Source organism: Castor canadensis, chromosome 1 (assembly GCF_047511655.1).
Source record: "Castor canadensis chromosome 1, mCasCan1.hap1v2, whole genome shotgun sequence".
NCBI lineage: Eukaryota > Metazoa > Chordata > Mammalia > Rodentia > Castoridae > Castor > Castor canadensis.
Window position 1 is genome coordinate 12,622,867 of NC_133386.1, and position 26,918 is coordinate 12,649,784.

Sequence of the window (26,918 nt, forward strand, 5' to 3'; positions counted from 1 at the left end):
AATCCAAATTTCACTCTAAGCTTTGTAGTTCAGGTTATTAATGGGTGTTAGGGATGCAGAGTTGCTTCATGTTTGAATGGATGGCTGTAGAGAGGGTCAGACAAGGATCATTGAAAATGGAGACTTAAGTGTTTGTTTTTTGTTTTGTTTTTTTGCCAGGCTGGCCTGGAATTCTCTATGTAATCCAGGCTGGTTTCAAATTTGTGATCCTCCTGCCTCTGCATTTTGAGTAGCTGGGGTTACAGGCATGCAGCCACCATGTCTGGTCTAGATTTATGCCATTTATCTATTTATTTAATAATCACTTTTGGTAGGAGAAGTGAACCTAGGGCCTTGCATCTTAAGCACACACTCTGCTGCTGAAGCTATACCTTCAGCCAGATTCATGGTTTTTATATTTACAGTGTACCAGAACTTATATATGTTTAAATAATGATCATTTAATCTTCAAATACCCTTAAGAAGTAGTATTATTTAATTTGCATTTTACCGATTACTAATGAGGCCAAATGTCTTTTCATGTTTCCTAGCTATTTAGATTTTTTCTTTTGTGAAGTGTCTCTTAAGCCTTTTGTACATTTATGGCTGCTGCCTCCTCTTTGTCTTCTTTTTTTCTTTTTGATTTATGGGGTTTCTTAATTTATTAATCTATAACTTAGAATAAATGTATTTGTCATATGTGTTTGTTAGCTAAAAGTGAGAAAATGTCATTTTTTATGTTTTTAAACTCTTTCACTACTACTCTTTGTTTTTTTAAATTTTATTATTCATATGTGCATACAAGGCTTGGATCATTTCTCCTCCCTGCTGCCACCCCTCCCTTACCACCCACTCCACCCCCTCCCTCTCCCCCTCACCCCCTCAATACCCAGCAGAAACTATTTTGCCCTTATTCTAATTTTGTTGTCACTATTACTCTTTGTAAAAGGATCTTGATCTTAATGTGTCAGACATAACCATCACTTCCATTGTGGTTACTGTCTTTTTTTCTGGTTTAAAAATTGTTTCCTATCCTGAGGTCATAAGGAAGTATACATTGCTGTGTTCATTTTGTGGTTGAGGAAAAAGTTCAGTGATGTCAAGTTTTAAGGTCAGACACCCGGTAAACAGTGCCCAAATTTCAAGGATACTTGTTTCAAAACAAGTGAGTGTAGGGATGCTTATTTGAGCCATGGTAAGTCATTAAACTCAGAAGATTCCTGAGAATTTTCTGAGTCATTAATCACATGTTTAAACACTTCTAAGTTGATCATTTTTTAGAAGGACAGTCAAGCTAACATTTTTCTTAAGAAATATATTGGCAAATAGATAAATGCTGAATAGTTCCATTTTTTTTCTTTTAGCAGCAGAATTTCTTCTTTCTGATCACATATTTCCAGGCAGATTTTGCTTTTGTTTTCTCCTGTTTCTACAAAACAGATATGCAAGACACTTGTTAAAATAACATTTAGGTTTTTTTAACAAATGAAATTAAAAAAAAAAATCTTGGTAGCTTGTATTCAGTGCATGAACCCAGATTTTTGTTTGGCTTAATATAATATAGGCTACCCGTGAATTAGATATACAAGCATAGGGTGAAGAATGTGAATAATTGTTTTTTCTAAGTTTTTGCTTTAACAACATTTTTGGGTAATGAACTTTCATATTGTAATGATGGACTCAACAGAATTCAGTAATACTACTCTGGAAAATTACCTCAAAATATTTTAAATCTTTAAAAAAATGACTTCATTGTCCATTTGTTCTAACTGCTATAAAGGTAAACAATTAAATTTCAGCCCCAGAATCCGTTTGGATTTCTGCTTGTAGTGGGCCGAATCACATTCCACCAGGGAACAAGAGCACTCACAACCTTCCCTGAGTGAGGAGAGGTTTTGATTATGTTCCTTCATTGTGAGCAGGCTTCCAGGATTCATATGGGAAGTGTATCCACAAGGAATTAGAAATGGGTAGTTTTTTGACAGTATTATTTAAAAGGTTCAAAACAGATGGTAATCTGTAAATTTCACTTTGGAAGATAGTATGAAGAAATCACTATCCAGCATTCCTTGAAATTCACAAAAGAGCAAAAAAGGAACCTTTCAAACCCAATAATTTTCCAAGTTATGAGGCGATTTAAGATCTGCAAACATCACTAAAATCTCCCCCACATGTTTTTCTTCTAAGATTAATTTTTAAAAAGCACTGTCTCATAACCTGACCTGTGGTTACATGCTTATTCATTCCCTCAGTGAAGTATTGGGGACCCCTCTTCTCAATATTTGGGACACATCAGGGAATAAAGCAGAATGACTCACATTCTTCAAGGAGTCACACTTCTTGTTGAGATAGATAATAAGCAATCAGGACAGTAAGTGAAATGCCTCCTATGTCAGCAGAAGTTGAGCAGGGTGGGTGAGGAGATGTGGAGTCCTGTGGGTGGAGGTTGGGTTTTGGCAATGGATAAGGTAAGATACTTAGGGCTTTGTGTGTGTGTGTGTGTGTGTGTGTGTGTTTTAAACCTCTTGAGCCATGCCTCCAGTCCTTTTTGCTCTGGTTATTTTGGAGATAGTCTACCTTCTTATCTAGATGGGTCTGGACCACAGTCTTCCTACTTTAGGCTTCCCCTTACAGCTGGACAGGCACACCACCATACCAGAATTGATTGAGATGGAGTTTTGTGAACTTTTTTGCCCAGGCTGTCTTCAAACCATGATCCTCCTAATCTCAGCTTTCCAAGTAGCTGGGATTATAGGCATGAGTTACCAGTGTCTGACTCTGAGTGAAAATCTTGAAAAGCACTGTGAGAGTTAGCCGGGTGAATGTCAGGAAGGAGTTTCTCAAGCAAAGGGAAGAGTCAAGATCTCCTTGGTACAAGAAAGGCAAAGAGATCGGTGTGGGTGGAGGTTGTGAACCAGGCTGAGGGAGGTAGGAGTGAATTCAGGGTAGTGTGACCATTCCACATGGCCTGCAGGCCATTAAGAACTTGGATATTGTGTTGTGGGTTATTTAGGGAGTCTTTGGAAAATTTGAGCTTGGAAGTGATGTTAGCCATTGCCAATTTAAAAGAACTTCTCAAGCTGGTGTGTGCAAGAGACCCCTGGCAGTAGGAAGAAAGCACAGAGGCAGAGAAGACTCAGAGTGAGTGTGAAGTGATCTACTGTGCCAGCTGGTGGAGGTTCCACCAGGGATGGCAGTGGGTAAGTTGAGAAATGGACCGTTTGGATTTTGAATCTATTTGGAAGGTAGACCACTAATACATGACTCAAATACCAGAGAAACAGAGAAGAAAAGATGCATGATCCCTGCTTTGAACGGATCACTTTTATCAACATTTTATTGGAGAACATACACTGCACAAAAGGGTTTCATTGTTATATTTACACACATGCATGTAGTGTACTTTGATCTTATTGACTCCCTCTTTCTTACCCTCCCCTTTTTATGATTTAATGTGTTTCATTACTCTGTTTTCATTCGTGCATGTAATGTACTTCAATCATTCATCCTACCACCCTCTCCTTTTTTCCTTCCTCTCTTCCATTGGCTCCCCCACACCAAAAGTCCCACTTTTACATTCATGTACATTTTTCTTTTTTCTGGTTAGGTCTAGATTTCACATATGAGAGAAAATGTGACGTTTATCTTTCTACTTCTGGTTTATTTCACTTAGCATGACAATCTCCAGTTCTACCCATTTTCATACAAATGACATAATTCCACTTTTCTTTATGGCTGAATAATACCACACTGGTCATATATATGGACATTTTCTTTATCCACTCATCTGTTGATTGGCTCTAGGCTGATTCCACAGGTCAGATATTCTGAATAGTGCTGCAATAAACATGGGTGTGCAGGTATCTCTATTGTATGTTGACTTAGATTCCTTCAGATATATGCTCAACAGTGGTATAACGGGATCATATAGTTCGATTATTAGTTTTTTTAAGGAACCTCCATATTAACTTTCAAAATGGCTGTTCTAATCTACATTCACATCAAGAGTGTATAAGGGTTCCTTCTGTCCCCCTACCTTGCCCACCACCTTTCATTCTTGCTAGCATTTATTGTTGCTTATATTTTTGATGATAGCTGTTCTGACTGGGGTGAGATGGACTTTCCATGTTTTGGTTTACATTTCCTTTATGGCTAAAGATGTTGGATTTTCCTTCATTGTATTAATAGTCAATTTTACTTTTTCTTTTCTTTTTCAATTTATTTGCTCATTTATTAATTGTATTATCTGTTCCTTTGGTGCTTGATTTTTTGAGCTCTTTATATATTTTGGATATTCCTTGACTGATGAATAGCTGGAAAAGATTGTCTTCCATTTTGTCTCTTTATCCTAGGGATTGATTCTTTTGATGTGCAGAAGATTTTTAATTTGATTCTATCCCATTTATCAATTCTTACTCTTACTTCCTGAGCTATTAGAGTCCTACTCAGAAAATCTTTGCCTCTGCCTATATCTTTGTGTTTTATCTGTGTTTTTCTCTAGTAGTTTCAGGTTTCATATCATACATTAAGGTCTTTGATCCATGTTAAGTTGATTTTTGTACAGGGTGAGAGACAGGGATCTAGTTTCACTCTTCCAAACATGGATATCCAGCTTTCTCAGCACCATTTGTTAAAGAAGCTGTCTTTTCTCCAGTGTATATTTTTGGATCCTTTGTCAAAAATCAGATGTCTGTAGCCATGTGGGTTTATTTCTGGATCTTCTGATATACCCCATTGGTCTATGTGTCTGTTTTTATGCCAGTAGCATGCTGTCTTTGCTACCATGACTCTGTACTGTACTTTGAAGTCAGGAATCACGATTCCTCGAGCGTTGCTCATTTTGCTCATGATTGCTTTGGATATTTCAGGTCTTTTATACTTTCCTGTGAATTTCTAGGATTCTTTACAGAAGTGAGGATTGACATTGGAATTTTGATGGGAGGTCTTTCCATCTTCTAGTGTCTTCTTCAGTTTCTTTCTTCTGTTATATAGTTTTCATTGCAGAAGTCTTTCACCTCTTTAGTTAAGCTTATTATTCCATATTTTTAAGGCTATTGTGAATGGGATTGTTTTCCTGATTTTTTTCTCATCCTGTTTGTTTTTGGTATGTAGACAAGCTACTGATTTTTGTATGTTGATTTTGTATCCTTGTGTAGAATATTTTTAACACACACTTTGATGCTTTTCAGAAGTATAATTCTTTTAAATCCAAAAATGATGATAAAGTCAGTTGAAGCAAACTAAAGAAGCCATGGGTAAAAATAAACCCTGAAAACTGGCTCATTGGCCAATGACAGAGAAGGAAGTTGAAGATTAAACACGGTAAAGGAAAGAATTAATTTTAGAAATAAAGAGTTCACTTTTACAGGATGTATCTGGATGTATCTTAAACAGTTGTATAGTAAAGGTCACGTAATTATTCAATATCTATGTTATACAAAACAATATAAATGTGTGCCAATGGATAATTGTATGAAAAATTATCATGGACTCTCCGCATATACAAGGAAAGGGGAGAAAGGAAAAATTATTCTTTCTGCTCAATATGCAAAAAAAAATCATCAGGTTTATAGTTGAATGTTGAACTCATTTTAAGACTTTCTTGAAACTTGTTTGTTATATTTTTGCTTCTTGCTTTAACAGTTCACATTGCATCCTGGTCCCTTGGCAGCATGGTGGCTGTCCTACTACCTCTTCCTGCCTTCTGTTCCCACTTCCCCTACTTGAGGTCCTCATTAGCTCTTGCCTGAATAATTAAAATATCAGATTCTTTTTCTTTCTCTGCATCTGGTCTCTTTCTCCTCTTAAAAATCACCTCCTAATCTGTCTTCCTAAAGCACAGTTCTGATAATATTGATTCACTGCCCAAACCCTTTCAGTGAATCTTCGATGCTTACCAAATTAATCCCCTACTCTTTGGCTTGGTGTTTAGGATCTTTGGGATTTTTTCAACCTGTTGCTAAATTCTTGTTACCATTTCCTCCTTTGTTATGAGCTTAGGAATCTGCCTGTGTTTCCATGCTTCCTGGTACTGCACCTGAAATGGGAAAGTTTCTTAACGTGCTTACCTCCCCACTCAGACTCCAAGACTACCACCTAATATCTTTCAAGTCTGCTTCAAGTGTGGCTTCCTTCACATGAGCTTTCCTAGTCCTCTGGGTCCGGATAATTCTGCTCTCTTCTGAACGCTCCCCATTTTTCTGTAGCAGTTCGCTTTTTGATGCTTTTTTTCCATGTTATTATCATAAACTGCCTTGTACTTTACATTTTTTTGTGTATCTTTCTAATTTATCTAACTATTAAATTCTTAAAGTCAGAGTCAGGGTCCAGTATATATTTTTTATTTACTCACAATATTTATGATGGTGCCTAGCACAGTTTTAAAACTAAATAAATATTTAATGGATGGATAGATGGACAAGAGGGTGATCATTGTAACCTCATGCACATTCTTTACAATCTTCTTGCTCTACAAATATTTCCCAATGGGAATTAGAAAGATAGCACTTTATACTTGTGTGGTGCTTTTCTACAGCTTTAAAAAGGATCACTTCATTTGACTCTCACAAATATCCTGTATTAGTTTTAGAAATGAAGAAGTCAAATTGCAAAGAAGTAAACTTAATCATTGCAGGTAACATTTTCAAAGTATTTATGTTTTATTAAGAATGTTTTTTTAAGCTGGGCATGATGGCAAAGTCCTGAAATCCAGCACTCAGGAGGCTAAGCCAGGAGGATCATGAGCTGGAGGCCAGTTTGGGTTACAGAGAGAGACCCTAGCTCAAAAGAAAAACAAAACAAAACAAAGGAATGTTCTTTATGCTATATAATTTGCTTCTCTTGATAAATCTGTCATTCAGGCAACTGATAGATATTTTTGTGTACCTTCAGTGTGCCAGGCACTGTTGAGGTTAAGGCAAAGCTCAGCTGAACTAGACAGTGTTCCTCTCCTTAGAGCATCTTCAGTTTTAAGTTACAGAAGAGGGACAATAATATTGACAATTAAACAAATTATTTCAGGTACTGATGAGTGCAATGAAGAAATTAAAACAGGGTAATGTGCTAGGAGATTGTGGGGAGTTAGAGTGGAGACAATATTACGTTGTCTGTTACTGTTAGGGGAGACACTTTAGAAGTGGCATTTGAGTTGAGGTCAGAGTGACGGCAAGGAAACAACCAACCAGAAATGCACAGGGAAGGCCTGACAGGAAGAAAGAATCACAGATGTGCTTCAGGTACAGAAAGAAGCCAATGTGGCTTGAATGGATAAGGTGAGGGGGTGATGGGAAGGGATGAACCTGGGAGGGCAGTAGTTAGGGCTCCACAGGAGCCTTCTTAGCTCTAATAAAGACAATGGATATTTTTCTAATTGTGATGGGCATTTATTAGAGGATTTTCAGCAGAGGAGTATTGTGATCTGTTTCATGTTTTAGAAATATTCTTGGTGTTGATTGGAGGATGCCTGGATCAGGGAGCAGGGCAAGAAAGGAGCCAGGAAGCCAATAGATTAGGACTTGGAGAGAAAATGAATTCTCTGATGTCAGTTGGATACAAAAGCTTGGAGTGATGAGTTGATCTGCTCTCAGCTCATTGCTAAGGTCATGCAGACAGTCAGTGGCAGAGAAGCTAGTATACTACACAGATCTTCTGGTTTTTATGGTAAGGCTTCTGCTAGCACAGGGGAGAAATCCAAGCACAATGGCTCTTAGGGCTTAAAAACAATGAACTAGTTTTTTATTAGTATGGCTAATAAAATGAAAAAAATCTGTGTAGTTTCTTCCTTTTCTTGATTTGATTTTATTATGTTTGGTCTTAAATTATTCCTCTCTTTTTTCATGTACTTTGGCTCATGTTTCTTAAGGTTTATATGCTGAATCACTTCTTCCAAATTATAGGCTTTTGGTGGTTATTTTAAACTATTTTTTTTTACATGTCAAACTTGTGTTTTGAAAACAAAACCCAACAAAAAAGGACTTTAGAACTAACTTCCATTTGAGTTAAGCTTCTCCAATAAATAAAAATACCCTATATAGGAAATGGAAAAAATCAATTTAAATTTTTTAGTTTAATCACAGAATCTCTTAATTAAAACTAAGATCTTTAAAATGTCTTGAATTTTCGCATTGAATATAAAATGCTTCAAACTCAATTATTCTCAAATGAAAGAAACCACATATAATTATTAATTCTCTAATTTAATAAAATCATTTTTTTTAGGATTGTGAGAATGTTTTCTGGGACAAATTTGCATTGCATTTGGTGCCAGTCAACCCATGGCCCCTGAGTTAGGACAAACCACCCTTTGCAACTTTAGGGACGATTTCAGGGAACTTTTCAGTAAGATATTGAACTACTCTGGAGAAATTTTCTTAACATAACTAGCTCCATTCTTTGCTGGCAGTAATTTGTGTCAGGCACAGATGCAAAAATTGGAAGTGCAAAAATGACTAAAAACAGCCTGTTCTCAAGTTACTCACCAAAAATGATTTAACAATCAGAAATTACAATATAAGTTGACAAATAAAATGATATTTCACCTACTATAATAGAAATAAACCAAGGAGTACCACACATAGGTACCTACCTGGCTCTGAAGTTATCAGATACGGCTTCTCGCAGGAGCAAGCATTTGAACCGGCTATGAAGGTTGAGCTCACATCAATCAAGTAGAGGTGTGGTGGAGAGAAGAGACTGCCAGTCCTTTCCACCTGCATTTCACTTGTTGAGGAGTTTTTTGAGTGTGTTGCATGGACTGTTCACAGAAGGCAGAGCTAACAGTTCTGTGCTTGGTACTGTGATTATTGGTTACAGTATCTTAGAGATAATGTACCATGCTTTGGCAAAACACTGTCTACACAGCATGCTCCCTTATTGAATCTTCTGAAATGGAACTCCAGGTTCACTTTGATTTGTGTTTTATTGATCTTTCTTCTAATGAAAACCCCTTCTTACCTAATATATGTAGATTTTTTCTCATTTCCTTTTTCTTCCTTTCCAGTTCTCTCATTCTTTGTTTTTCTTTCTTTCTTTCTGTTTTTCACTCACTCCTCTTTTCTTCATTTAAAACAGAATTTATGAATCTTATGTGGCACCTAGAGAAAATAGATTGAGAGTCTTTTCATTGAGTAGCAATCAATGGGAATACACTTCACTTAACATGCCTTTCCTCAGTCCTTTGAGCAGAGTTTTGAGGTTCAGAAAACCTTAAGGAAAAGGTGGCAGCAACTGAGCACACAGTTTTTTTCTTTTTTTTCTCTCTCAAATAGCCCCTTTGCTCTAATCCAATTAAAGCAGAACCAGCAGGAGCAACAGGAAAAGCTCATGCTTGTTCTCTTATTTAAAAAAGGAAGCAGATCACATGGAAGCTGAATTTTACAAAAATAGCTCTCAAAAGGGGAACGTGGCAGGACTAAACCAACATAGGTATTTTTATTAATATTTATTTTGTAGATCCTGATAATGAGTGAACTGTCCCTGGCGTTTGTTTGGACAGTGTAAGGGTTGTGCATTCCCTCCTCCAGATAAGTGAGCCTTTATTTAATGAGTTATGGATTTTTGATCTCTTAGTTTTTAAAGGGCCCAGGTGATTTAAGGTAACCAGTTCCCACACTACTTGACACATTCATGAATGGAATATTTTCATGTCAGTGCAGTATACTACTAATGAGAAGACGTGTGTGAACTGTTATTATCTTAAATAGATTTTTAATGTCACAGTACTTAAAACTAGATATATTGATTATTTGATAATCCATGACTACTGTGCTGCCTAGTATGTATGCATTGGGTAAGTGTTGGCTTTTCCCAACAATCTCAGAGTTTAGAACCTGCAAGAGCAAAGTTAACCATTCTGAGTTAGTTGCAGTGACTCTGAGTGTTTGGAGAGGATCCTACTTTGCTCTTTGGTTTTCTTTCTTTAGTAGTGGCCTTTCTGGCACTTCTTTGGAGCTTTCAATGCTTGAAATTGATATGAGTATCTGATAGTTTGATGGTAAGGAAACTGAACCATAACATACCTTTATTGTCTTTTGCCATTGGAGATACAGGGTGATCCAGGGAACACTGGAATCTAGATTTTTGGGTTTTATTGACAAATAAAAAATTAAAAATGGAGGAATAACAAAGAGTTGCTGAGTCTTTATTTTGCTATGTAGAACGTTAAAAAAAAATCTCCAAATGGACAAAAGTTTTTGCTGATTCTGTGGATCAAGTCCAGGACCTTGTGTGTGTTAGGCAAATGCTCTACCTAGCCCCTTGCTTTCTTTCTCTTAATTACTTTCACAAGAGCTCTTGCTCTATCACGATGAGCTCAGTGTTAGATTACGGATGAAATTTTTCCCTAAGGTCTACTTCAGTATTATAAAGAATTCCCTTGCAAGTTTCTGGATAGGCCTGAAGAATAAGGAAAAACATCATATGGGGATTTTATAGACCCTAACTTGGTGAATTCAAAGAAACTCAAATCAGCTTTAGAGAACAGAAGTCTCAGGACTGTTCTACAGAAACAATATCATACATTTACATTTTGATTCTTTTGTTCCTGGTCACTTTTTGAAAGTGTACTGGGAAGAACTTTATTAAAAATGAAAAGAAGAGAATGAACTTTTAATCACAATTTCTTTTATTCTTTTTTGGATTTATTTGTGGAAAACAGGCTGCCCGGCAGGCATCTGCATCCTTACCCAAACTCAGTGAAGCATCATGTTCTCTCTTTTTGGAAAATACAATAAAGACACCCAGCAGCTTCTCTTCCTTTGGATCTAAAGAAAGGCAGTCCTGGCTCAACATAGTTAACAGCTCACCTGCGGCTGAAGACGTGGGACACCCCCTCACATTTGCTGTGCAGGTTCATGCACCGGTTCCTTCAGAAGCCCCAGAACACAGCTCTGTCACGTCAGAGAGTGGGTTTTTGAACTCTTTGTCTAGTGATGACACCTCTTCATTGAGTAGCAATCAAGACCATCTGACTGTCCCAGATAAATCTACTGGATCAAGGATGATGGATAGAGGTACTCTAAGAAATTGTCTGTTTAGAGAGTGAATATTTGTGTATTGTGGACTTCTAGTCTGCATTTGTAACGAGGATGTTTAAATTCATCAATGGTGATTCAATAATTAGATAGTCAAGTAGGTATAGGCTTGGGGCTACTTTTGTGGAGTTTTCCTGTGACAGCTCCAGTTGCCAGGCCACTAATTATTTGCTGTAAGTATGACTAACCAAATGCTTTAGGACCATGAGCTGTGTGGCCATAAAATAATGACACCTTACCACCAATTAGAGAAAATGCTTAACTCTTATTTTGGTCCTTTGTCCCATGCTCTGCAGCTTGTGGTGGTTAACTTGGAGCTCTGTAGTCTAGTCTTCATAATATCACTTTGATGAGTTCAAACAGACTTCTAGCAGTCACCTTCCATGGACCATGTCAACATAATGTCTGCTTCCTAGCTATTGTCTCTGGAGTGTACCTATGTGGTTAATGGAAAGACAGAAATTTTACTGTGCTTTACAATTCAGCTCTAACCGTTTAAGTACAAAGGAGGGGGCTGGAGTGGAGCTCAGTGGCAGAGGGCTTGCCTAACATGCAAAAGGCCCTGGGTTCAATACCCAGCTCTACAAAAAATACGAAAACAAAGATAAGTATGGATTATATATTTGGAAAACATTGTAAGTCTCAGCAAATAAAGAGGTGTGTAGAAATTAATTATGTGAATTTTTAAATACTCACATTAGATGATTGTTCCTTATCTTTTATTCAGGATTAACTTCCTTTTATTACTATTTAATCATGAAGGATCTTTGCCTTATTCATTCCAGTGTGAAATGAGATCACCAAATATAAGATGCTAAGCAGTGAGGGAATGATGAACTTGGGTTACATTATTTTAGTGTACTATTGAGAGAAAGTTGCCTTGTAAAATTCCCATAATAACTGTCCAGACAGTTGACATAGATGATTGCTCTCCCTTCTCCTGTAATCAGGGATCATATCTTTAAGTTCTCACATTTTCAGATGTACTCTATTAATTCCTGTTAATTTCATTTTTGGTATGAGAGTAATTTAAGTCAAGGATTTCAACTGCAGACCAAGTTGTGTGTGTGTGTGTGTGTAGTATTTTGAAATATATGAATTTTAACACTGAGTCTGGTAACTCATTCTCCAAGTCATCCAAGTTGTCACCACCCCTGAGGTCTTTTCTGAGGATGCTTTACCTACCTGGCCTATGATGAGATTTTCTATTGATACCCCAATGTAGGCCATCTATCTATTGTACATTAGAAAAACTTCAGTGGAGGAAGTCATGGCAACCTAGCCTACATCTGGAGGTGGCAGAGTGGGATAAGGATACAGGGGGAGGCGGAAATGAAGATTGGGCTGTGAGAATGGGAAGCATCGGGGACTGGAGTTGAACTTGAATCAGTGAGGAGCTGCTGTGTAGAGAAGGCTTAATTGACCTCCTTCAAAGTACAGAACTGAAGTCAGGGGTGCAGGTGAGCAGGAGGTAGATTTAGATTCAGCATAAGAAACTTTTTTTTTTGCTGTTTATTTTATTTCCTTCATTCATATGTGCATACAATGATTGGGTCATAACTCCCCCCTCCCTCCTGCCCCCTCTTTCTTGCCCCTACCCCCTTGCTTCCAAGCAGATACTGTTTTGCCCTTATCTTTAATTTTGTTAAAGAGAGTATAAACATTAATAAGGAGGACCAGGGGTTTTTGCTAGTTGAGGTAAGGATAGCTATATAGGGGGATTCCTAGTTTTGCTTCCATGTACATATGTGTTACTTTCTAAATTGATTCTTCTCAAACTAACCTTTTCTCTAGTTCCTAGTCCTCTTCTCCTATTGGCATAAGAAACCTTTTTGATGTTGTGAGCTGTCCAAATAGAGTAGGCTCCATGGATAGCTAATGCACTCTCATCACTGGAGGTGTTTGCTCATTCTGAGATGCCCATTTGCCTTGGATACTGACTTCACATTGCATATTGATAATTTTTGTTCTTGTGAAGATTTACTGAAGAGAGAATTTAGGTATCTTTATCTAAGATGACTTCGAACTTGATGCTTAGTCCTACCAGACAGAGAATTTGTGGAACTAAAAAAAAGTACTACATATATTTTTTTCCAATTAAAAGCTCTCACTGTAATAGTTGGACAAGAAATGGAACTTAAGACATTTTCATACATGCATACTTTCACCTACACACATACCCTACACAATGTGCATAGCTTCAGACGCATCATAGATATTAAATTCTATTTACAGTCTTTCCTGAGTGAAAACCTTCAGACTGAGTTTTCCTGTAGGATCAATAAGTGGAGAGTCACGAGAAGATGCCTGCAGTCCTCCATGTCTAAATGCTGTTCTGGGAATGCATGCGCTGTGGAGCCTGGCTGAGTACCAGCAGCTCTCTTAATGTAAGATGGAAGAAAATCCGGTATTATTTAGTTTTGAATTACATGCAGTGACCAACAAACTCTGGATCTTCAAACAGATTGGTATGAAGGTATTTCTCTGGGTAGAGAGGAAGAGAAAATGAAAGTAGTTTTCTCTCACTGGTTTGTTGGTAGTTACCATATGTCACAGATTTTTTGCTGATGATTTTCTCCTGCTGCTGGGGATTTGGTTAAATTCCCAGAAGAGCTGAACCACATAAAGTCATCTCCATGGAAACAGCAGCCCAATTTTTGCTTGTGATTGTGATGACTTGCTATTGAGTAATCAAATTGTATATTGTGCATTTTTTATATGTGTATGTGTATGTTTGTGTGTTGAAGAAGAAGGTAGCTTTTCGTTTTTGTGGCTTCTGAAAATTACTGCTTTACTAACTGCCAATGGAAAAAAGTCTTAACATTCCTATGTCTGAAATATTTCTTAGGGGGGTTTTGTATCAGGGAATGAAGTTTCAATATGGTCTAAAGGAGGACTTAAAATTTTAGAAGATGAAGCCCTAATCTCAAGAAGAATTTGTTGGAAAAAGAAGTCTTTATCTTAGAAAAGATTCTTAAAGGTTAATAATTGAGTCCTGAAATAAGCAGACAGTATGCATTATAACCTTTCTTTTATTTAGACAATGAAAGAAATATTTTACACTTGGTATGCAATTAAAATTGTGGCTGCTAGAATTTTATACTGAAATTAAATATCCTTTTAGACATTTCTCTCTGCAGTGTAAGCTATTAAAAAAGAAGGGTGTTAATTGCATTCTATTGCCTTTCTATGCTGGGAGTTTCAGACTCCCAGAGCTCTAGGAATTGTTCACTAACCCTTTCAACAAAACCAAGTGGGGAAAGAGGTGATGGGGTTAATGGAATGTTCATCTCACCTCCATTGTACTCTATGCTTTTATCCTCTTTTGTGAATGATTTTTTTGAGTAGTACATGTCTGCATGATGATAAGGCACACAGTGTGTCTCTATATACCTATGTACAACACACACTGCCACCTGACAATGTGGAGACAATGTCACTTCTACTTATCCAGTGAATATGTTCTAGATGCTGAAAAGCTGCATGTCAGCTAATGAGACTAATTCCCAATTTACGCAAATATATTGTCAAGCAAGAGAACAGCCAGAATCAATCTGGAAGTCATGTACATTACAAAGTGAATAACGAGCATTGTTAATGAAGACAAAATCACTCTAGAGCATTATGCCATCTCAAGAAAGTGACACAAATGAGCCAGATTTTAGGTTTTAACAGATATTGGCAAAATTATACTCAATCTGAGTGTGAATAGTACAGAAACTACATTATTTTAGCTAGCTACCTTGAGTAGGAAATTATGTGGTATGCCTCTTCAGGAAACAGATAATAAAAAACAAGTTGAATACTTAACTTGACTGAATTCAGCATTATTATTTTTTAGCTCCTACTGTGCACACACATACTTTGTGCTAAAGTGAATCCAAAGATGAGAAAAATACAATTTCTCTTCTAAAAAATCTTAACTTCTAATGGAGCAAGTGGGAGGATAAGACATATTTAACAAAAAGAAGCACAGTAAAATTGGTGCCACAAAGGAGATACAAACAGGGATGAGAAAGATTAGGAACCCAACACAATGGAAGGTGACATCTAAGTAGGAGGGTCTGTGCGTGGGGGTGGGGGGGAGGGAGACAGAAAAGAACTTTTAATGATTCTGGACGATGGCCTAGGAGTGAGTTAATTGCAATGCAAAATGGGTGACCATTTCTAATTAAAGAAATCATATAATTGAAACTATGCCTTAGAAAATTAATTCAACTTTAGAACATAAGGTAAAGTAGAATAAAGGGAGACAAGAGCTAAGAAGGAAGCTTCTGTAATAGTTGGGGTGGGTGTAGAAATAGGAAGCAAAGGAAAGGGGAGGGACTCTGTACCCTGACTCTCAGGGTGAAGACTGACCTTGGTCTTTGTGTCTTACTTAGTACTTAATTTAGACCTTAAGGTATTTCCTGGTGGTCCTATTTTTTTGAAGTAGAATTTGAGAAGTGATCTTCAGATGAGAATATTTAGCATTGTGAAAAAAATCATTGATATATGATTGCTGACCTCAACGTCATTGACCGTTTGCAAGGATGACTCACCATCTACTTTCACTGTTCCAATGCCAACTAACTATAGATCCCTGTAAATTGTCATGAAGTCAGTTGAGATTACCTGTGAATTTGTGCAACATAACTAAGCCACTTGTCCTACTCAGACTTTCACCTCATCATCTTATTTTTATCTTCTTCCTTTTTTTATAATTTTGCTGAGGCTAGGAATTAAGAGTAGGAGGTTGTAGGAACTGGAGCTAAGGTGAAGTTGAAGACGTTGACAAGTGAAATCTAGACAACAGAGGAAGGGAAACTTAAATGACAGTTTGGAAGAAGGAGGAGGGGTTACGGTGTTGGGGACATAACTAAAATCTAAAGATGAAAGATCTGTAGGTTTAGAAGAGAGAGCATATGGAAAGGCAAAATAAATTCTTGTACTCAGAGAGAGGTAATTCAGAGATGAAGATTTTATATGTAAGTAGTTTTAAGAATTGAGGAAGAAATATTAAAAATTACCTTTTTTAGGGGTCAGTGCCCTTGATACACTTCTGCTTATGGCCGTGACTCATGCTCAGAAACCAAATTTGTTCTAGATGGAAACTGCATCTGTCATTATAAAATAAACCGTTGAAGTCCATCATGTTAGACATCCTTTTAATGCTATGCTACCAGAATTGTGTTTTATCAGTAAGTTTTTGATTTATAACCTCTTTGTTTGTACAGGGGTGGGAAGAGTGCTAAAAGAAAAAATGAATTATTTTCACATTTGACGGTAGCATCACTTCTAAGTCAATGTAACACTGAACCTTAAGTGACCTGGTGCAGGTTTACCTCACTGATGGTTTGGCAATAGTTCAGAAGCTCTTACTGGACTATCATGTGGTATAGTGGACATAAATGGCCTTGAAAGTTATCAGAACTTTCCTTAATCCCCTTCGCCTTCTTTATAATTTTTCCTGTATTTGATTAAATGCTATGTTTTGGATACAAGTTCTTTTTTAGATTTTTTAATAATTTTTTTTTCTTTATTGTGCTGGGTGGGGGTACATTGTGGCATTTACAAAAGTTCTTACAATGTATCAAATATATCATGTTTTAATTCACCCCCTCCCTGTTCTCCTTTATCCCCCTCCCATTCCTGGAAGTTTCAGCTGGTATCATTTTTGCATTTACACACATGTGTACACAGTTTTTATACCATATTCACCCTCTTACCCCCTTTCCCCAAAATCTCCCTCCTCCCACTGGTACAACCCTCATCCTGGGCAGGACTTGTTCTGCCCTCTTGTTCTCCAGTTTTATAGAAGAAAAAAGAGAAAAAAATGACATTTTTGCTTGTTTGAGATAAACGTAGCTACACAGGGAGTTTCCTTGTGACATTTCCATGTATGTGTGTATAATATAACCCAATTTGGTTCATCTCCTATTTTTCTTCACTCTACCTTAGCCCCTTTCTTATGGTAGTTTCAGCTGGTTTAAGATATCTATATTCATTCTTGTATAGAGAGTATATCAACCATATTCAGATTCTTGGTTTCTTTCTTTTACCCTCCCCCTCTTGTATGTGACTTCCCCTTGGTGTGACCAGTGTTTTGTAATATTGCTGCATTTGTATTAGGTCTGTTTCCACAGCTGAGAGAGAACATGTGGGTTTTGGCCTTCTGAGCCTGGCTAACTTCATTTAAGATGATGTTCTCCAGTTCTATCCATTTACCTGCACATGACAAAATTTCATTCTTATTTGTAGCTGAACAAAATTCTACTGTCTATAAATACCACACTTTCTTAATTCATTTGACTTTGTTGTAATAAGTTCTTTATTCATGTGTTTTGTAAATAGTTTCGTCCAGTGTGTAGCTTACCTTTTAATCCCCTTGATGGTTCACATATGCCTGATTCTCCCTGTGGTATGCACTTAGCATTGGAATTTCTGGCTACGGCATGTGCCTATTTTCCACTTCACTAGATTACAAATTTCCTTTTAAATTGATTCCATGGAAGTTCATCTCTCCAGCATGGGAAGCTCTTGAAGCCCATATCTTCACCAGTAATGCTGAGCGTTTGACTTCTGAAAAATGAGCAGGTGTTACTCTTGATTGCCAATTAGCACTTCACTCAAACTTCTACTGGATTATTTTTGTTTTCTCAATAGATTTGACAAAGTTTATTTATATTCCAGATATTCTTTTAGTGTCAGTTACATGTGCGGTAGATATATTCTGTACTTTTTCTTGCTTCACTTTCATCTTTAAAAAAATGCCTTTCAGTGAAGAGAATTCAGCTTTAATGTAGTTAAATTTACTGATCTTTTATGGTTAATGCTTTTTGTGTTCACTAAGAAATTCCTTCCTAGGAATTGATGTTATGAAGATATTCTTTTGCATTATGTAAACTTTAATCCATTTGAAATTACTGTTACATTTGCTATGACAAGAGTCAATATCATCTTATTCCATATGCATGTGTAATTTTCCAAGTACCATTTGTGTGGGTTCTGTCCTTCTCCCAAATGACGACATAAGTCACCAGTTCCATCTTTTTAATGAATCTGATCTGTTGTGCCTTAGACTTCCATCTGTCATTGGTCTATTTTTCTTTGTACATGTTTATTATTTTTAAAAAATATTATTATCCTAGGAAAACATGTCTTTATACTTGTTCTCTTTTTAAGGGTGTTTGGAATATTATTGAGCATTTTAACTTCAAACCTTTTACCCACCCCTCCACACAAACATACATACACCTTCTCGTGAGATTTTTGTACAGTTTGTACTTCATCCTTAGGTTCAACCTGAAGGAAGCAGAAGTTGTAGCAATTTAAAATCTTTCAGTTAATAAAATCAATTACTCTTTATACCTTGTCCATTAGTTTCTTTTTATATCTTTCAATAAAATTTTATAGTCTATAATTTTCTGTATAGAATTCTTGAATATATTTTGTTAAATTTATTTCTGCATACATTTTTAAATGCTGTGTTAAAATTTTTTTTCTCTTCATCTTATAACTATTATTGGTATATGTAAGTAAAATTGACATTTATTTACTTATTTTTGAGCTACTGGGGAATCAAGCCCAGGACATCATGTAGGCTAGGCAGGCTTTCTACCATTGAATACACATCCAGGCCTGATACTCTAAGTATGCTTTTATGAAGCAAATTTGTGAAATTCTCAGTTTAATTTTAGTATTTTATCTGTAAATTTCCTTCTTTTACATACATAATTCTGTCTCTGGACACTTTTGCTTTTTTCCTTTCTACAAATTATGCTTTGTTAATTTTTCTTGCTTTGGATGGGTTCCGCAGTACAATGCTGCCATAAATGGTGGCTATGTGCATTTTTGCATCATGCTTGATCTCAAAGCATGAAGTCGGTATTTTATTTTCACCTCATTTTTTGAATGAAGAAACTGCAGTTTAAAGTGATTATCCAAATTGCTTAATATGGTCACGGTGAAAGTTACATGTGGAACGCAGTTCTGTTTGACTTTGAGAACCTGAGATTTTAATCACACAAATACTTAAAAGTAATTCCAATTAAATAATTAGCAAGACACGGGATTATGTTAGACATGTGAATCAAGTTACATATAACCAGAATAATTTCTCTCCTTAAACAATCACTCTCTCATGTGTTCTTCAAAACTACTGGAGAAGTAGTACAGGTCAACCAATGATAAAGCAGAAACAAGTAAATATTATTATGACATCTGATTGTGGGAAACTTATTCACTCAGCAGAATTTGTTATGTGTCTCCTATTTACCACTCTTCGTGCCATTGGCTTGGAAACCAAGCAGGCAAAATGAACCACCTTCATAGAGCTCACATTGAGGGAGAAATTCAGGTAAGGAAAATAATAGAACATGGCATGTATATGTATGATACTTATTATCATACATGCCATGATTTTTTTTTTAACAAAAGGGTCATAAGGAATTTAGAGAGAGACTGGGCTGATGTGGTGTGTGGAGGTGAGGTGTGCTGTTTTACACAGTGGTCACGGAACATTTCTCTGATAAGTTGACTTTTGAGCAAAAAACTATGGAGGGGAGAGGATGAGCCAAAGTGACATCTGGACGAAATTAGACCAAGTGCATGGGCCCTGCTGTTGTATGATGTAAGATGATCAAAGACCAGCAGCAGGGAGGTAGAATGTCTGGAATGGAGGCCACAGATGAGGTGCAAGAGGTGAGCAAGTATCCCATGACCTGGAGCCATGGTATGCACTCTGGAATCTGCTGTGAGTGAAAGGGGCAGATGCTGGAGGGTTGAGGAGACATTCATACTCTCAGACTTCTGTTTTAAAAGAATTGCTTTGGGTCTTTGGTGATCTCTATGACCAGCCACAATCTAAAACGTCACTTTTTGCCATGAAAATGCAAAGTGCCTGTTAGAGATATTTTCTAAATATTTGAAAGGTACATTGTAGTCTCTTTCTGTTTGGAATTAAGCACAATGCAAAATAAAGCCCCCTGGAAACTTGACCGTGTGTGTGGTCACCCAGCTCAGGGTCTGGGCTTGCTCCCTTGCAAATACAGGACACCCTCTGCTTTGGAGGGCCCATGGTACAGAACTATCGTGACAAAGTACTTCCACACATCTGTCTGTACTGTTATAAGAGACCCAGGAATCTCTGGCATTTTCTGTTTCTCTTTGTGACCCATGAATCTCTTTTTTAACCTGAACAAATAGCTAGTCATGCCATGCAGCAGCATTGTAAATCTTGTCTTTAGGAGGACTTTTTTTTTTTTTTTTTTTAGGGAAAAGGGCCATATGCAGATAGGCTGGCCCTGGTAGTACTTTGTAAATAATTTTATTATTGCCAAGAATTGTGTCTATTTTGTTTTGCCTTGTGACACATTGTAACATTATCTGGTTCCTTTTGAAGAGGTAGACAGAGTCCATTTTTATCTGTTTCCAAATTTTACTTATTTTTATTTACTAAGGTATTACATTTTACTTGCTAAAAAATTTCAAATGACTAGAAAGATACCAAGAAAAGAAGTGAAGAGTTTCTTTACCAGTACTTTCTTAATCCTTCAACCCCTTCATCCCTGAAATTACTGTTTATTCCTTTCAAAAGCATTTGTTGGTTTTTCATTATTTGGCAGTCCCTGTTCTACACACTGTTCATGTAATTTTTGTTTTCCAGAACTTGCATTCTGGTTGGTAACAGACAGTAGAGGCTCCAAGGGGCATTTTTCCTTTGAAGGAAGCATAGTGTAAGCAGGTCTCTGAGCGATGGCCTCCCCAGCCCAGCTACTGTCTCAGTGACCATAGGTTGCCTGATTTGAAATATATCGTCTTAATTAAGCTTTATGCAAAAAAAAAAAATCCAAACAACTGCATCAAGATATATTATTTACAGGATCTCTCATAATATTTAAGAAAACTAGCCTTGGGTTCATAACCTAGGTTTGTTGCATTATAACTTTGGTCAAGGTTTTTAATCTTTCTATGTGTTGAAATCCTCTTTCCTATCAGGCTTAGGGGAGTTTTCTCACAGTGCTGTTGAAAGATACTCAGGTAGTGTTGGTGGTATAACAATTCACGTAGCACCTGGCACATAGTAGAAACGCACGATAGATGTCCACACTTGCAGCAGGAGAAACAGGGAATTTCTCCTTCAGTATTGTGCTCTACCCATGTTGTCAGTCAGTATTATGCTCTATCCGGCTTTTCGGTCAGTAGTGTTTTTACTATTTTGTTCTTAGTTGAGTAATTTAAATCTGTCTGTCATTATAATTTCAAGGCTTGCCATGAAAGTATTTTGATTGTAGGCATCAGGTGTCATTTTAAATTACATTTGTAAAGTCCTAATATGCAGAGTGTTTTAATGACTGAATAGTTATCTCTTCTATTTGTGACAGGTGCTTCCCATGGTCTTTTTGTTCCTAAACTCTTAAAACATTGCACATGAAACAGGGAATACCTTTTTCTTCCAGGACATCCCAAGTTTTTCACATTTGAGGAATAAGAGAATTAAAATTATCTTTCTTAGGACATTGTTTAGACTTTCCCAGTCTTTAAAGAGTCTGCTTTCAAATCCTGATATACAATCTGGCATACAAATTCCTCTCCTGTCTTCGGAATCCAGCTTTTATGTTCTAAACAGAAAGAAAACAGTAACATTCTAGAAAACACAAGAAAGACCAAAAATAAGCTAGCGGGGGAGCTGAAGTTAAAAGTACAGCATTTCAAGAGAGAATCTGTGTACAGAGTTCTTGACAGCCAACATGCCTGGCCTACAAGAGCGGGCCTGACCTGTCAGAGCAGACAATAGGCTGGGTGTGTAGGAGGAGGGGAAGGGTGTCACACATTCCTTTGGCAGAATCTTGAAAAAGAGAGACTTCTAACCAGTAGTTAAAATTTTTGTTTTATTTCATTTGTTAATATCAACAAGAAAGATCTTGTTAAAATGTCTATCTGACTTTTTTATTGTTTATTCATTTATTCATATGTGTATACACTGTTTGGGACATCTCTCCCCCTTGCTCCCCTCCTCCTTCCCCTTCCCCTCTCCCCACTCTCCCACCCCATTTCTAGGCAAACCTGTTCTATTTTACCTTATATATAGCTCATTCCTTTTTTTTTTTTCTTAAGGTACTGTGGATTGAACTTAGAGCCTTGCACTTGCTAGGCAGGTGCCCTACCACTTGAGCCAGGCCTCCAGCCCTTGGCTTTTTGTTATTTGTGGGACAAGTTCTCACAATTTTTTCCTGCGGGCCTGAATTGTGATCCTTTTATTCATGCTTCTTGCGTAGCTGGAATGACATTTTGAGACATTCTGAGCCTAACATATTTATATCTATTAGGGCCACCAACTTTTACCTCAAATTCCTTCTTACTCAACCCGTGATGTACTGTGCTTTCCAGTGGGAATTCTATACTTCTTTGAGCAAAACCAGATTTTTTTCCAAATCTTTTTTTTGATTAGGACATGACACAGAGAAGTCATTGCTACTTTATGAACAAGTCCCAACTTGCTAGTTTTGACTCCAGTCTCTTTTCTTCCAATGAGTGGAGGCTGTATTGTATGAGAAATTTTGCTAAAAGACAGTCTAACCACTTCTACTCAATGGTTTATGTTTTGTGATTTAGGAGTTATAGCATCACCTAGAAGCATGTCAAAAATTTAGAGTCTCAGTGCCATCCCAGATGGGAAGAATCAGAATCTATAATTTTAACAAGTCCCCTAGGAGTCTGCTTGCCTGTTAAAGTTTGATACTGCTTTCCAGAAGTATATGAGTCTACACAGTATAGAATTGTATTTTTAACTTCCATCATTGATTTGCATTTTGAAAAAAAAATTATTGTTTTTCAAGAATCTTTATTTTTCTCATTCATAAAATAAATCTTTATCTTCCTGAACTGAGCACTTGTGAGGCAAGAGATGATGACCATAAAGTGCTTATGTGTCAATGAAAATCAAAACCCTACATGGAAAGACTAAAATAGGCACTTGAGAAGAAGGGTTATAATTGCATTGGAAACACTATATCGTCAGACAAAACTCATTAATTTTGCTTCGGGGTAAGGGAGGTGGAAATAATTAACTTGGCTTTCATTTCCAATGGAAGAAAGGCAAGTAGTCTTTCTGTCAATCTTTTTTTCTTGCTCTTTATAATCTGGGTAAATAAGGAAAATAATATACTTCTTTTTAGTATGAAATTATAATTTAGAAAAATACTTAAAGATTAATGGGGGAGGTGTACAAGAATAGCCAGAGAGGTGGGTTAACCCATAGTGTCAGTCCTTGTACAGCAATCAGGAAAGACTCTCACCTCTTCTGTGGGTGCAAGCTGTATTTTGTTGTGAATTTGTATCATATATACATATGATATATATATATATATGCACCTATGTATATTTTTAATTAAGTTATACATATGCAATGAAATTAAAAAATACTGTGGTTTTCAAATCTATGTATTTATGCTTAATTTGAAGTAGAGTCTTACCCCATTGGTGTAAAAAATGACACATGAGATTACTGTATCCTTGTGTGTAAAAACTCAGAGCCTTCAATCTTAATGTCCCCTTTAGATTACCCAAACAGATGTTGCCATGCTCAGAATTTTGCTGTGCATGTATCATCAGCTATCATGACAATCCCATAAAGCCTACTTTTACAGCTGTATTGATATACTGATTTCACATAGCCTAAAATTCACCTAAAAATGCACACTTGAATGACTTGTAGCATACTCCCAGAGCTGTGCATCTATCACAGAATTTAATTTGAAGACATTTTCAGCATCACAAAAAGAAACCCTTACATTTTAGCTGTCATTCTTCATTCCTGCTTGTCTCTTCTCTACCCCTGGGAAACTAGTATTCTACTTCCTGCTGTCACTATGGATTTGCTTATTCTGGACATTTCATATAAATTAAACCATCTAATGTGTGGTCTTCTGCAATTTGCTTTTTAGCTTAGCATAATGACTTCAAGTTTCATTCATACTGTAGCATTTTGGGTAGCTTATTACTGAATACTATTCCTAAATTATTGAATATTCCTTTGTGTGCATGTACCACATTTTTTTAAATCCATTCACAAGCTGATAAATGCTTAGGTTCTTCCCACCTTTTGTTTGTTATGGATAATGTTACTATGAACTTTTGAGTACAATTGTCACATGCACATGTGTTTTCTGTTCTTTTTAGTACATATGAAGTGTAAAACCGCAGGTCATATTGTTAACTGTAGCATTTGAAGGACTGTCAACCTGGTTTCTGAAGTGGCAGCTCCACATTACATTCCTGCAGTGAGTGAAGGTTTCAGTTTATCCATATCCTTTTCCACACTTATCACTATTCATCTTTTTTACTTTAACCAGCCTGGAGTGTGTGAGGTGGTATTTTGTTGTGGATTTGATTTGCATTTTCCTAATGATTAGTGATGGGGAGCAGTTTTTCATGTGCTTACTGGCAAAAGTCCACTTTTGATGTTTACACACAGCCGGAACCCAAAAGCCTAATTGTTTTCAAATATTGTTTTTGCATATTTCCTCCCCTTTTTGAGATTGTTTTATGAGAGAAAAAAGAGATTGTGCTGATCATTGCTCTAAGTCAATTACAAAGTTGGTCCAGTATTTTTGCTTTCCATTTTGTAGAAGAGCTTTGGGAACACTCTTGCTTAAGAATTTCTAACAGTAGGGGAGAAAACCAAGATGTGAATGAAGTTTGCCTGATTCTGGTGCTCTTTGAGTACCATTGTATGCTTCCCTCTCCCCTTTGGAGAGCCTGTTTTGTTCAGTTTCTCTTAAGGCCATATTTTTTTTTTATAGGACTGTCTCTTAAGTTTGTTCTCAGGACAAGTGGTGAAACATATAAGCACTAAAGAGTATATAGTGAAAAAGTAAATGTCATTGTATATTGTTTCCAAGATTATTTCCAGAGAATGAAGTAATAAGGGACCTAAATTCTTTGTGTGAAATTAATGTAACATTAAGAAATGAAGTTTTTCTTTGGGTGACCTCAGTATCATTTCAGGTCCCTACCATTGAATATAATTGAAAACCACCACCAGAGTAGCTTCCCAAAGGCAGCACATTGGCTTCTACATGCTGAGGGGGCTCCAATGGTCTCATCAAGATCCATGTTTCAGAATGGATTGTCTCCATGCTAATTCTTGGGGTGACTCCTAAAAGCTTTTAGTTTACATCATGCAATATTCAGTTTAAGGAAAAAGAGAGATGCTTTTCTGATACCCAAAACAAAGTCTCAGAACAGATTCTTTCTGGCCCAGGTTGGCCTGCCTAAGTCGTCAGCTCATTCTCAAGGAACTGTGGCCAGCACAGTAGTGGTCATGGCTTGGTCTGTCACTTCACTGGAATCGTGTGGGCTACATTGGGCAAGGTGTGATGAAGAAGGGGGGAGAGAATGTTTCAGGATGAGAGAGGTCCCTCTCTGCTCACAGATACAGACCATAGGCAGGCTTCTTTTTCAAAGGGCCATTCTGGGAAGGACATCAAGTGGTCATTTAGGGCAGCAGCATTCAAATTTTAGGGCTTTTATTAGCTTGCTGGCCTTGCATGACTCACTATTGTGTTTGAGAAGCAGATAAATTATCTAGATCCACAGGCTCAAAGATGGAGATGAATTTTGAACTAGTGACTGAATCTTGGAATCTCACCAATCCTTGACTTAGAGGATATTTGGGTGAGATTTTGGCTTTAGAGTTGAAATGTGTTAAGACTTGAGGAGATGTTGAAATGTGTTTTGCATGTAAGATGTATGTGAATTTTGAGAGGTCAGAAGATGAACTGTTATGGATTGAATTGTGTCCCACCAAAATTCATATGCTGAAGGGCTAACCCCTCCCCCCAATTATGTTAGAATGTGACCTTATGGGAAATGTTGTTGCCAATGTAATTAATTAATACAAGTGCATTCTAGTGGGTTCTTAATTCAGTATGACTATTGTTCTTATAAAAAGGGGGGTTGGACACAGAGACATGCACACAGAGAAAGTACCATATGAATATTGGAGCCAACAGCAGCTAGGAAGACACACTGGAACAGGCCATTATTGTTTTATAGTTCTGGATGGGAGAAGTCTGATATGCAGTTGTGGACAAACTGTTCTTTAAGATCATGATATTTTATTGGGTGCTGGTGGCTCAGACCTGTAATCCTACTACTTGGGAGGCTGAGATTGAGAGGATCACAGTTTGAGGCCATCCTGGGCAAATAGTTTGAGAGACCCTATCTCCAAACTAACCAGAGAAAATGGACTGGACGTGTGGCTCAAGTAGTAGAACACTTGCTTTGCAAGTGGGAAGCCCTCAGATCTAACCCTAGTCCCACAAACAAACAAGCATACAAAAACCCACAGGTATCTAATATTCTCCCCTTGGCTTTAACTGGCTTTGTTTTTGCACTACTTTTTTAATAGTGGAAACAAAAGCACCTGAAGATGATGAAATGGAGAAGCTCTACAAATCATTAGAACAAGCAAGTCTGTCTCCTCTTGGGGATCGGCGACCTTCAACCAAAAAGGAGTTGAGAAAGTCCTTTGTTAAGCGGTGCAAGAATCCATCCATAAATGAGAAACTTCACAAAATCCGAACCTTAAATAGCACATTAAAGGTAAGACAACTTCAGAATCTGAATGAACTCTATGGATGTGAGGCAAAGAGTGGCAGGTTCTGCTGTGATCCATGCTAACATGCTGGGTTTGTGTGGGTGGAGTGAAAGGCAGTAAAAGTCAATACAGCCTTTATAGGTGAAATGACCCATGGCAGTCTTAAAGCACCAGGACATTCTCACAGTAGCACCCAGAGTAATTTCCCATGGTAGGCCTTGGTTTTATATTCACTCCAATAAAAAATGTTGAAACTTAAGCTCCTAGATGACAAGGACTATTTGTAATTTGTTTTGTAACCCTTGTGCCTAGCACAGTGCTTGGCT

General features: G+C 37.1%; 1 protein-coding gene across 8 annotated transcripts in view; it reads left to right on the plus strand.

The window, feature by feature from the left end:
* Positions 1 to 26,918, plus strand: part of Ipcef1 (interaction protein for cytohesin exchange factors 1) — a 166,012-nt gene that overhangs the window by 126,791 nt on the left and 12,303 nt on the right. For all 8 annotated transcript variants that reach the window (XM_020185138.2, XM_020185141.2, XM_074071996.1 and 5 more), the window contains 2 exons: positions 10,634 to 10,988; positions 26,404 to 26,597. In XM_020185138.2, coding sequence (XP_020040727.2) covers positions 10,634 to 10,988; positions 26,404 to 26,597 — 549 coding nt within the window. The remainder of the gene's footprint in view (positions 1 to 10,633; positions 10,989 to 26,403; positions 26,598 to 26,918) is intronic.